Source organism: Podarcis bocagei, assembly GCF_964188305.1.
Source record: "Podarcis bocagei genome assembly, chromosome: 14".
NCBI lineage: Eukaryota > Metazoa > Chordata > Lepidosauria > Squamata > Lacertidae > Podarcis > Podarcis bocagei.
Window position 1 is genome coordinate 11842978 of NC_138139.1, and position 13484 is coordinate 11856461.

The 13484-nt window shown below is 41.7% G+C and overlaps 1 protein-coding gene across 2 annotated transcripts in view; it reads left to right on the forward strand.

The window, feature by feature from the left end:
• Positions 1 to 13484, forward strand: part of AP4E1 (adaptor related protein complex 4 subunit epsilon 1) — a 29397-nt gene that overhangs the window by 9665 nt on the left and 6248 nt on the right. For both annotated transcript variants that reach the window (XM_081169989.1, XM_081169990.1), the window contains 11 exons: positions 148 to 221; positions 767 to 889; positions 981 to 1090; positions 3090 to 3229; positions 3371 to 3483; positions 3765 to 3883; positions 5601 to 5900; positions 7082 to 7196; positions 9258 to 9393; positions 10781 to 11039; positions 12741 to 13319. In XM_081169989.1, coding sequence (XP_081026115.1) covers positions 148 to 221; positions 767 to 889; positions 981 to 1090; positions 3090 to 3229; positions 3371 to 3483; positions 3765 to 3883; positions 5601 to 5900; positions 7082 to 7196; positions 9258 to 9393; positions 10781 to 11039; positions 12741 to 13319 — 2068 coding nt within the window. The remainder of the gene's footprint in view (positions 1 to 147; positions 222 to 766; positions 890 to 980; positions 1091 to 3089; positions 3230 to 3370; positions 3484 to 3764; positions 3884 to 5600; positions 5901 to 7081; positions 7197 to 9257; positions 9394 to 10780; positions 11040 to 12740; positions 13320 to 13484) is intronic.

Below are 13484 nucleotides of genomic sequence, written 5' to 3' on the forward strand. Positions count from 1 at the left end.
TCTTTTCCACTGCTCCAGTAATGATATGAAGGAGCCCCCTTAAAACGATCATAAGGGGTTGTTGGACTACATGAAAAGTTACTTAGGACTGAGATCGTGAGACTGATTTTGTGTTAAAAACCATTGTACCTTCTCTCTTTGTAACAGGACCAGCGAATTAATGTATGATGTTCTGGATGAATCTTTAAGGAGAGCAGAGATAAACCATAACATTACGTATGGTAGGTTGCAGCACATTTTCTAAACAAAGGATACAGGGCAGATTTCAGTGCCTGAACTAACCTTTGCAGGAAGCGAGTTGGGGGAACTAAGGCAGATAGTGGTGACGAGAGATGCAATTCTAGGTTTGCCGTCAAAAGACATGAGACTACCTGAGCTGTCCAGGAGAGATCATTCCATAAGCAGACTTTCTGGGTGATTATCACCTGCTGAGCATTGGCAAGCAGGGGAACTCAGAGAAGAGCCTCAGAAGGTCTTAACACATGGATTAATGTGGTCCTTTAAAGGTACCCATACATAGATCGGAAGGTAACTAAGGGTGTTTCACAATGTAAGAAATGCATTGCTGAAGCAGCTAGCCTATCCAGTAGAAATGGAACATGAAGTGCTAGAAATATAAAAGTCCGCATGCTCAGGAGTGCTTTCAACAAAGGCCACAGCACCAAAGTTCTGATGTCTCTATAAACTAATGGGACTTGTTCAATATTCATGTGCCTATTTGTTTTTACAGAAACTATCATTTTCTTTATCATTGATCTTCCTGCAGCAATCTTGTTTGAATGTGTCCAGACAATTTACACAATTTACCCTAAATCTGATCTACTTGAGAAGGCCGCCAAATGCATTGGAAAATTTGTCCTGTCGCCTAAAATTAATTTGAAATATTTGGGTAAGTTCTCCCGATTGTCACAACCCTGTGCGTTTGATTCTGAATGCCTGTGTTTTCAGCTTGCATTCTTTTCAGTAACTTTTCTTTCTAGGATTAAAGGCCCTAACATATGTTGTCCAGCAGGATCCTGCCCTGGCACTGCAGCACCAAATGACAATAATTGAGTGCTTGGATCACCCTGATCCCATTATTAAAAGAGAGGTAAGTGGAATTTTAACAAGCACAATCTTTAGTAATAAATTGCAAATTGGTATTCTCTTAATATTGCTCCCCCATTGTGGGGATTTGTGATATTTACTGTAAGAATGACAGCTTCCCATGTTTGTGCAAGATATAATGTGCATACAGTGGTGCCCTGCAAGACGAATGCCTCGCAAGTCGGAAAACTCACTAGACGAAAGAGTTTTCCGTTTTGGAGGTGCTTCGCAAAACGAATTTCCTATGGGCTTGCTTCGCAAGACGACAATGTCTTGCGAGTTCCTGCTGGTTTTTCCCCCTCCCCCCCTTTTCTAAGCCGCTAAGCCGCTTATCAGCTGATCCGATCAGCAGATAAGCCGCTAAAAGCCGCTAATAGCGCTAATCCGCTAATCCGTCAATGGGCTTGCTTCGCAAGACGAAAAAACCGCTAGACGAAGAGAATCACAGAACGGATTCTTTTCGTCTTGCGAGGCACCACTGTATTAGATGGTTTTGAAAGAAGTTATCATTCCTCTTTAACTTCTGACATAAAGATATTGAGCAAAATGAAAAATGTTACCTTTAGACTGATTTAGTGGCAGCATAGCAAGATACCCATCTGGAACTAATGACTACTTTTGTATCTGGGAGTGTACTGGTTTGTTCTTTCCATTAGGAGTAGCCAATCCATGAATGCCAAATAAAAATGAAATAAAATTGTTAGTATAGATTGGGTTTCTAGCTGAAAAGAAAAAAACCCTTGTGAAGCAGAGTGCATGCAGATTTCTAGGTGAGGTTGTCGCCTGCAGTCCAGTCCAGTGGTACCTTGATTTGCATATGTCTTGATTTGCATATGTCTTGATTTGCATATGTCTTGATTTGCATATGTCTTGATTTGCATATGTTTTGGATTACAAACACGTCAAACCTGGAAGTGCGTGTCCCGGTTTGCAACCATTTTTTTGGATTACAACCCATTTTTTTATTATTACAAACCAATTTTTTTTGTAGACCCCAATGGCGAAAGCGCACCTTGGGTTACAACCTGTTTTGGTTTACAAATGGACCTCCGGAACGGATTATGGTTGTAAACCAAGGTACCACTGTATTCCATGTGTGTTGTGTGGACACAAGCACATGCAGTTGCAAACTTGTGTAAAAAGGTAGAGTCATACCTCGGGTTGAAGTAGCTTCGGGATAAGTATTTTCGGGTTGCATGCTGCGGCAACCTGGAAGTAACGGAGCGCGTTACTTCCGGGTTTCGCCGCTCACGCATGCACAGATGGTAAAAATGACATCATGTGCATGCGCAGAAGCAGTGAATCACAAATCGCGACCCGCGCATGCGCAGGTTGCATTCGCTTCTGGATGTGAACGGGGCTCCGGAGCGGATCCCGTTCGCATCCAGAGGTACCACTGTAAAGGTAAAGGGACCCCTAACCATTAGATCCAGTTGTGGCAGACTCTGGGGTTGTGGCGCTCATTTCGCTTTATTGGCCGAGGGAGCCGGCGTACAGCTTCCGGGTCATGTGGTCAGCATGACTAAGCCGCTTCTGGCAAACCAGAGCAGCTCACGGAAATGCCATTTACCGGCGAAGTGGTACCTATTTATCTACTTGCACTTTGACGTGCTTTTGAACTGCTAGGTTGGCAGGAGCAGGGACCGAGCAAGGGGAGCTCACCCTGTTGCGGGGATTCGAACCACCGACCTTCTGATCGACAAGTCCTAGGCTCTGTGGTTTAACCCACAGCGCCACGTGAATGGCTCAGCAGCGTGATTTCTGAAGTTCCCTTGCTGATGCGTATGCAGGAAACGTTCGTTCTTATGCATTTCCTTTATGGTTCATGTTAACCCATTCTTAAAGCTCTGTAAATGTTAAGATGCATGGTACTTGTTTATTCAGAGCATGGCTTTGGTCATATTTTGGTCATATTCACAACCCTGAAGCATGTTGCTTATTATGCTGCTGTTCTGTTTGGGGACAGCTGAACATTGGCATGGTTAACGTTTTTCTTTCTTCAGACATTGGAACTACTGTATAGAATCACCAACGGGCAGAATGTCACTGTCATAGTACAGAAGATGCTTGACTACCTTACTCAAAGTAAGGAGGAGTATACCATCATCAACATAGTTGGCAAAATAGCAGAATTAGCTGAAAAATATCCTTTGAATGCATCTGGAATGGTTACGTCATGAGTGTATTGCTTCTCCTAAATGTGCATTAGTAAGCTTTAAGAAAACACTGCAGAGAATTGCTATATGGTTGTGGAAGTTCAGTTTTCCTTAATGTTTCCTGACACATATGCTCCTGACAATGAATGGTTCATCCAGACTATGAATGCAGTATTTTCCATAGGAGGAGATAAAATGCACCCTGACATCCCAAACAGCTTCTTGCAGCTCCTTGCTGAAGGTGAGCATAATATACAAAATTCAGTAGCGGAAGTAGGGAGTAGTGTCATTTGTCTTTAATAATAATAATAATAATAATAATAATAATAATAATAATAATAATAATAATAATAATAATAATAATAATAATTTATTATTTATACCCCGCCCATCTGGCTGGGTTTCCCCAGCCACTCTGGGCAGCTTCCAAAAGAATATTAAAATACTGTGATATTTATGGAGAGAAAACACACACACACACATACATCGGGAAAGAGAAATATATTGTGATGTCCTTTCTAGGTTTTGAAGATGCAAAGGAAGATAGCCAGCTGCGACTTCATGCTGTCCAGTCCTATCTTGCACTGCTAGAGGATGAAAATGCAGTTTATCCACAGAAATTCCTTCAAGTAATGAGTTGGGTAAGAAAAGACACAGATTAGAAAGGAAATATGGGAATTGTAGGGGCGCGGGTGGCGCTGTAGGGACGCGGGTGGCGCTGTAGGTTAAACCACAGAGCCTAGGACTTGCTGATCAGAAGGTCGGCGGTTCAAATCCCCGCGACAGGGTGAGCTCCCGTTGCTCGGTCCCTGCTCCTGCCAACCTAGCAGTTCGAAAGCACCTCAAAGTGCAAGTAGATAAATAGGTACCACTCTGGTGGGAAGGTAAATGGCGTTTCCATGCGCTGCTCTGGTTTGCCAGAAGCGACTTAGTCATGCTGGCCACATGACCCGGAAGCTGCATGCCGGCTCCCTCGGCCAATAAAGCGAGATGAGCATCGCAAGCCCAGAGTCGGTCATGACTGGACCTAATGGTCAGGGGTCCCTTTACCTTTACCTTTATGGGAATTGTAGGTACAGCATAGGCAATTGAAATTTGAGTTGTGATAATATTTTAAGGGAAGTTGAGACATAGTTGTCTGTGTGTAAATGGTCATTTGTTTCACACAGTGACAGGATGCTGTTCTTTTATTTAGCTGTCGGCAGGGGGCATCATTGGGCCAAGGTTAAGCGCTTCATAATTCCACTGATTTCACTGTGAGACTTAAACATGTGTTTCCGCTTCTCACACCTCCAGCATTAAATTTCCGAATTCCCAGCAGTGATAAACTGAAACTAAGAGGGCTGCTGCCTTCCTAGAGGAGTGGTCTTCATGCTTTTCTAAGAAGCTTGAGTTTCCCAAAAAAGGAAGTCCTTCTGTTTTGCACTGATAAGGTTACAATTTGTGTGGTTTTTATTTTTTTAAGGACCAGGAACAAGGTGGTTTGTGAGAAAACCCCCCAAATCTATTTTTTTTAATATCCTTTGTTTCATAGATCATGATTTTTCAAGGGCTGAGACGGTTCTTTCACACCTAGGGACAAGTGTTTCTGTGTTTGACAGCTGCATGCTTAATTATTATTTTTAAAAATAAATTATAATAATCATATGCTACCCAATAAAATGTGACATTTTTAGTAACCTGTCCCATGATCAGTTTTCAGTATGGTTGGCAACCTGTGGTTTTTCAGTAGATTGCCTTGTTTTTACTAGACAACTACATTTCTGAGGTCAGCTTGTATGACCAATAAGAAACAAGAAGTTGCCTTATACCAAATCAGATCATTGGTTCATCTGGTTCAGAATTGTCAAGACTGACTGGCAGCATCCCTGTAGGACTTCAGAGAGGGATTGTGTGAAATCATTATGCCTTTTGTAACTACACTGTGACTTGTTTTTAACTTTGTTTTGAAAATATTTGCTGCTGAATGTTCTCAGTGGGACTGCAGTCATGTACTTTGAGCTGTGTTAAATTCTGCAGACCTAGGACTTTGACATTGAAACCTGCTTGTTTCCTCCTCTGGGTCCAGTAAAATTTCTTTCTGCCATTCTGGGTTGCTTAAGAAAGTTTTGAGGATAAAAGTTTGTGTTTCAGCTCAGGTGTCGGCTTATTGCACATCTTATTAATTTATCTGCAAACTCGGGGGGGGGGGGTGTTCTGAAATTCAGATTTCCCTCTGCACACCTCAGTGGCTTTTTCTACGCCCTTGACTTTTTCTGTGCTCTTGCACAAATGCAAGACACGGAGGCGAATTTTCATTTCCTCATTGCTCATAGCCTTCATATGCTGATCATGGTGTTTATAACTGTCCTCCGACAGGTGTTGGGGGAATATGCGTACCTTATGAAGAACGTGGATCCAGAAGTTGTCTTGGCGAGTTTGCATAGGATACTTAGGAACAATGCCTCTCCTGAAACCAAAGCCTGGATCGTGGCTGCAGCCACTAAAATAGCTTCTCATACCACCTGTTCAAAAACTGTTGAAAAGCTTATCATGGAATTCAGTACCTCCTTGGATACCTGCATGAGGCAGTATGCCTTTGAATTAAAGCATCTATATGAAAACAAAGAATTGATGAAGCAACTGTTCCCTGTGGATGCTAGTTGCAAGGACGTAGTGGTGAGTTAATGACATCGCATCTCTGGGTGTGTTGTTGCTTCATCCTTGGGATATGAATGTTTCTTCAGAACACAGTGGAGAGGACTTAAGGTTATATTATGAAGCTGCAGCTTTCTGCTGGATGAAGGATTGGTTACTTTTACTTTTAGAGAACACTGATGTCCTAGATCTGGAAGGGTTTAATAATGCTTTTGGATGGCATGCATACTTGTGGTATGACAAGGTAAAGGTTCATAAAGGGTTCAAAAACCATATTGTCAGAAAAGCAGTATTTATTGTCTGGACAAAATACAAAGACTTATTAGAAAATAAGACCCCGAGATGGTTATCACCAATGGAGGCTAAGGCCCGAAAAAGACTCAATATGGAGGCCGGTTGGCCGAAATATTGGGAAATAATAGAAAAAATTGGAGACAATTGGAGGTTGCAGAGCTTGGAGAAACTAAAGAATAAGGTGCGAGATTGGTTACATTACGCTCAAATCCAAGAGGTTTTTAAATTGGATAAAAAGAACACAGTGGAGAGGAGAGTACCATGTTTCTAAATCTTGTGCAAACATTACAGACAGTTTGAACCTATATAGAGGCATCTCGCTTCCACTGTGAGTAGCAAGATCTCATAGCCTTTTTGAATAGAAGCTAATGGATAATGTTCGGCTTTTATGTCAGGCAACATGCTAGGATTTCTCCCTTCTGATTTTTTTTCCTTTTCAATTTTAGGTTGTTCTATTTTTTTCTTATTTTTTTCCCATAAAATTTTTATTGGTTTTACAAAGTTTTGATAGACATAAACAAACAAACAAACAAACACACAAACAAACAAACATGTATAATTTCATATCCTTTTTTTCCTTAAACCTTACTTCATCGACGTCCCCATACCTCCCCTTTCTACATCCCAATTTCAAAAGTTATTTCAGCAAATCCTAACAAAACTTAATTTTATCAAATTTTTCCCTTATTCTTTTCTTTTGCTTAATCTTTTACAGCTGTAACCCCCATTTTCTCCCTTCTGATTTCTTAACTGCACCAGTGAGGCTGAGGTGAAAAACACACACTCACTTGGAGTATTTAATTGTTATAGTAGTTAAGAGCAAATTTAGATGGTGGGATGGTATTTTCTTAAGAGGCTGATAACTGAATAATCATCACCTTTTGACCTCTCCCCCTAATTCATCGCAGGTAGATGCTTCCTTATCTTTCTTAGATGGATTTGTGGCAGAAGGACTGGATCGTGGTGCAGCGCCATATAAACCTCATCACCAAAGACAAGAGGAGAAGCTGTCTCAGGAAAAAGGTAACTGCGTGTTTTCTTTTCCTGCAAATGCTAGCCAGTATAGTCCTAGGACAAGCATATGTGACTGCATGGAAAGTTTAGGGGGGGGGGGAACTCCCCCACTGGTTTTGCACCTTGTTCCATGATGAGTATGCATCAGAGAGACAGTGCCTTTTTGGGGTGTGGGGGGGAGGTACCGCATTTTTCGCTCCATAAGATGCACTTTTTTCTTCCTAAAAAGTAAGGGAAAATGTCTGTGAGTCTTATGGAGCGAATGTGTGGTCCCTGGAGCCGAATTGCCCAGGGGAGAAAAAAGCAGATCATGCTCTTTTTTCTTTTTCTTTTTTGAAAGAGGGAAGGGGGTGTTGAAAGGAAGCAGCTGATCAGCAAGCAATCGGGAGGGAGATAAGGTTGCTGGTAAAGGAGGCTGCCAGGGGAGGGGGGAGGAAAAAGCCCATGGATCCTCAGGATTTTTGTGTTGGGTTACCCCAAATTCACCATCAGATCCCATAGCTTGTCCATGGCTATAGCCTGCACCAAAAAAATCACACATCCACTGTTTCGTGGGGCGCAAAAACGTGGTTACAAAGCACGGATCCACATGGATTCTCAGGATTTTTGCATTGGGCTACCCCAAACTCACCGTCAAATCACATGTCTGTGGCCACAGAATGAACCACAAAAATCATACATCTACTGTTTCGTTCAGAATAGTTTTTTTCTTGTTTTCCTCCTCTAAAAACTAGGTGTGTCTTACGATTAGGTGTGTCTTATGGAGTGAAAAACACGCACCTTCCCCCCCCCCCTCTTGCAGTTATCAGCATGCATGGCCAACATTTTAGGATTTATTTAGAAAATCATTGTAAAATTAATGAGTATTAGAAAAATGTTGGAATGAAACTATTTGGCTTTAGTAGAAATGTTAAAAAGAATTATGTATAAATAAAAAGAATTAGGTATAAACAAGATTTAAGTTTTAAGCTTTAGGGTTTTTTATGGTAAGATAAGGTTAAAATAGATTAAGGTAATCTTATGACAGAATATTGTGAAAGATGGAGAGGATTTGCTGAGATAACTAATAACTAGAATACAAAAAAGGGAGGTGTGAGGAGGTCGATGAAACAAGTTAATGAAAGATAAGGATTTGGGAATATTGGATTTGCTTTTAATTTTTTTGTTTATTTTTGTTTTTTTGATTCTGATGTATTGTGTGTGTTTTTTGTTGTTTTTTGACTTTTGTTTTTATTGACATATTGTTTAATCTCTTTTTTTGTATACCTTTTTCCTTTTCTTTTTTCTTTTTTCTTGCTTTCTCCTTTCTCTTTCTGTAATTTTAAATTCTCAATAAATATCATTTAAAAAAAAAACATTTTAGGATTGGGATGAGATTCTGTCAAATATGTTAAGTTACAGATCTAGACAGGGATAGGTGGTCTTTCAAGTAAGCTGGTCTCAAGCTTCTCAGGGCCCTACGGTGTTGGCAGTGTGATTTCCATAGTAGCCAACCTATGATCCTGCAATGAAACATGCTTTTACCAGACCTCAAATATTGCAAAATGCAGACACTCATAAGAACAGCCTGCTGGATCACTCCAGTGGTCTGTCCAGTCCTGTTCTCACAGTGGCCAAGCCACTCTCCACTTCATGAATTGCTATATGAATTGCTCCATGACGAGCAGCTATTGGAGTTTGCCTTCCCCATTAAATGCCTGTTGCTCTTTAATGTTTAGTCAAGTGGTTTTAAATGTGAAGAATAGCTTGATTATATTCTATAGTCTATTGCAATATTTGATATGCACATCTATTTAATAAAGATGCTTTTTGTTAAAACTGGTATTTTAGAACTGTTGCTTTTGTAGGCCTCTTTTCAGAATAGATTCCGTCTTGAATTCAAAATGTGCTGTATTTCTGAAAAGCACAAGGGTTTCACTAATTACTGGTATTTAATATTAAGATGCTGAATGTGGAATATTCTTGTCAGAACATCATCATCAGTGACGCAGATTACAGGAGAAGCAGGCTGTTCTCTAATAATTTTAAATCTGGTCTTCTGTTTTGATGAGTAATTTTCCATCTTTTCAGCTCTGAATTTTGAACCTTATGGGCTATCACTTTCCCAGAGCTTCTCAGCGTCTGGTTTTACTGGCAGACAATCTCCAACTGGACTTTCTCTGGGGTCTGACATCTCTGTTAATAGTGCTGAGACTGGACAGAAGGAGTGAGTATCTCTCATCGCTTCAGCAACGACTTAATATGTAGTTGAGTTCCCTGTCTGTTCTTATCTTGCTATTTGTATAGTGAAATGCTGGCTCTGCGGAAAAAAGCAATTGCCTTTCTGGCCTAGTAAGCAAAAATGCCCTTTCACCAGCAATAATTCATTGCTAGGTTAGCCTCCATCTCCCCCCCCCCCCCCCCAATACTGCATTAGCCGGATTGTATTAATTCAAATCACATTGCATTTTATTTAATATTGAAATGAAATGCATAAGGTCCTGGGGTTTAACACCTGAACTATAAACTGCATTTAGAATTTTAGTTCTGTAAGATCCAAACTTCATGGGAAGTCTATGATTTGGTCAGTTCAGGAAGGACACTGACAAACTGGAACGTGTCCAGAGGAGGGCAACCAAAATGGTCAAAGGCCTGGAAATGATGCCTTATGAGGAACGGCTAAGGGAGCTGGGCATGTTTAGCCTGGAGAAGAGGAGGTTAAGGGGTGATATGATAGCCATGTTCAAATATATAAAAGGATGTCACATAGGGGAGGGAGAAAGGTTGTTTTCTGCTGCTCCAGAGAAGCGGACACGGAGCAATGGATCCAAACTGCAAGAAAGAAGATTCCACCTAAACATTAGGACGAACTTCCTGACAGTAAGAGCTGTTTGACAGTGGAATTTGCTGCCAAGGAGTGTGGTGGAGTCTCCTACTTTGGAGGTCTTTAAGCAGAGGCTTGACAACCATATGTCAGGAGTGCTCTGATGGTGTTTCCTGCTTGGCAGGGGGTTGGACTCGATGGCCCTTGTGGTCTCTTCCAACTCTATGATTCTGTGGTCCCCCAAAACTTTTTATTTAAAAGTAGCTGTGTTGGGCTCTCAGTCATGTTGCACCTGCCATGCTAATAGAGCTGGGAGCTGACTCTTCTCCTCATGCCATTCTTCTTCTTCACCCCAATGGGAAAAATACAGGGTTGTACCCAGCTGAGTTCTACTCAGAGTAGGACCACTGAAATTAATATACCTAAGTTAGTCAGGCCTATTAATTTTGATGGCTCTACTCTGAGCAGGATTAACTTTGGCTGCAACCCACAGATATCACAAGGGGCAACCAATTAGGGCAGGCTTTGCCAACCTGGTGCCTTCCAAATGTTTTGGACTACAACTCCCATCATCCCCAACCAGCACTGGATGATGGGAGTTGTAGTCAAAAAAAAAAAACCTGGAGGGACCAGGTTGGCAAAGCCTGGATTAGGTTACATCTTCAGCTTGTTCAACATAGGAAAATTGGGTTTCTGAAAGACTTTACAAGAATAGTCTGACTTTTCAGAAGCTCTTTGAGAGACTCCTCCTGATCACTGTGTTGACTTTTCCGGATTGCAAATTCTTTAGGGCCAACAGTTTGAAGCTAGATGGAGTGAAGAAACTATGGGGGAAAGAAGGCTACCTCCCCAAGAAGGAAAGCCAAGCAGAAAAAGAAGACAACGCCAAGTCTGTTCTGGAAGGCAGTGCGTTTGCAGAGCATATTGTTGGCAACTTTCCATTCCAGCCTGAGCAAGAAATGACTGGTCCTTTGGAGGGAGAGGAAGAGAAGCGTCTACTGGCGTCAACACTCTTTGTTGGCTTAGGGTCTCAAAGCAGCATCAGTCTGGTATGGCAGCTAATTGCGGTTTCATAGGAGGGGCTGGGCCACCCTTTAAAGGATATGTCCCCAAACTTCCAAGCATGTGTTCTGAGCTCTCACCCTGCTTACTACATATTTTCTGACATGTGAACAGGGTCCAAGTTTGGAAGATCCATTATTTTTCTTTGGTGTGTTCAATAGTGCGTTCTCCTTCTTGAAATCTGTCCCCCGGCCTGCATTGCAAAAGTATTTTGAAGTTGAGGGGAGTTGCGAAAGTAGCAATCCGCTACAGGAGCCAGCTGTTCAATAAGAAAAATTCCAGGCGGTCTGTTGAGTTCGTGCAACCCCCTGGGCGTACCCCAAAGATTCTGCTTGGATTCTGGCTGAATACCTGAAAGTCCCTCCCACTAAGTGTGTTCATGCAAGTCCCATGATTTGCATCTCTTGGCCTTCTACAGTTTGGAAACCCCCTTTTTTCCACGGAAGACAAACATTAGCCAAGTACATGCCTTACTGTTTCCCTTTTCCCTGTGGCTTTTTATATCCTCCACCAGTTTAACAGCCACAGCATGGATATTAATATGCAGGATTAGCATCCCAAAGGGGTAAGATTGCATTGCCTTGTTGCCATGTTGCCTTCAGCACAACCAGTGACCCTAAACGGCATGTGAGTTAACATCCCCTTTGCTGAGTAAGTTGGCTTGACCTCCCCTGACATGAGTCCTCAGAAAATACTTCCAAAACTATGAAAGCAACACCTGTACAGTCGTACCTTGATTTTTGAACAGCTTAGTTCTCAAACGTTCTGGCTCCCGAACATTGCAAACCCGGAAGTGAGTGTTCCGGTTTGTGAACTGTTTTTGGAAACCGAACATTCAACGGGGCTTCCACAGCTTCCGATTGGCTGCAGGAGCTTCCTGCAGCCAATCAGAAACCGTGCTTTGGTTCCCAAACATTTTGGAAGTTGAAAGGATACAAAGGTACGACTGTATTTTCTTATTCCTGTAAGCACTCGTCTTTCAGTTAATAGGCTGGGATCCCATAACTGGCTTGTGCCCCTATCAAAATGTGGGTGGTGATACCACTACCTATATATTTTTTTAATGTTCCAAAGAGAAGGGGAGTGAGAGGGGAATAACAGAGTGGAAGAAGAGAGAGCACACAGAAAAAGGAGAAAAAACACATATGATCAAATTAAGACATGCTGAGACCCTGAGCTATGCTAGGTTTAAGAGGCCCTGTAGCAGTACGTCTTCACCACCTCTGGTGTGTATTCTAACAGAAAGGACAATGACAATAGAAATAGTAAAGTTTTATATTTCCATTCATACAGGTCCATAGGCGAGGCAGCAACTAACAGTCTGTCTAAAGCATATTTTGCAATAAGACAGTTTGCATATGAAATACCTTCACATGGCAATACTTTATGATTTCCTACTTAGCATATGTGAAAATGTTTAATTCAGTTTGTTTTAGCCTGCCCCACTTTTTTTTAACCAATTATGTAAAATTTGAAATTTGTGGGTCGGGGGGGAGGTGTGTGCATTTAGAACCCCATCATAATCTGAAGCCCTAAGATGCAACTTATTCACGCTGTGCAAAAAGGTAGCTCTGGAGTCTGAAAAAGTTGCAATGTACTACCTTAAACAGTAGGCTATACCCAAATTTGTGTGTTCCCCCCTCCTTCCCTGAATTAACATACATTTTCTGTGTCCTTTTAAAACTAAGATGGGCAAGCGAGACTCCACCGCTCAGAAGCTCAGAAGGAAGTCAAAAACAAGCAAAACCCAAAATAGTGAGGAATCATCCAGTATCGAAAGTGCTGATGGCCCTTCCCTCTGCCCTTTTCCTGACGGGATATCTAGGAACAAGAACCTCTTCCAAAACAATGGACACCTAAGATTAAGGAAATCTTCACTGAGTTCCGCTGGAACTTCTGAATCAAAGGTGGTACTTGATAGGTCTCATTCTCTGCCGGAAGCTGAACTGAATGAGAAGCTTTTGGGTCACAGACTTTCGTTGTCCTCTCTGTTTGCGGATGGCAATATGGAAGTTTTCCAGCCTTCTCCAAGTGCTCCAAGTGCTACGGCCCCCCAGCAACTCTCTTTGATGCCTTACTTACCAGAAGAAGCAGCCAAACACCCTCATTCGGAAATCGTAGAGCTTTGCAGCAACGAAACACTGGTTTTGTCCTCTTGTAAAATCTGGAAAGATGACTCTGTCCTACTCTTCTTATTTCTTGCCAACAAAAGCACTTGCGTACTTAAAGCTGTGAATCTGGAATTTGAGCACGCAGAACATTTTAAGGTAACATGAGCAGTAGCTACAAGTTGGATCACATAACCCTTTGGGTCCCTTCTGACTCTATAGTTCTGTGATTCTATTAAGTTTACCACTGCTTTTCCTTTAAAAGAAATATTGGCAGTGGTGATATTAAAATACTTGTAAACCTCTTGGCTCTCCCCCCTCCTG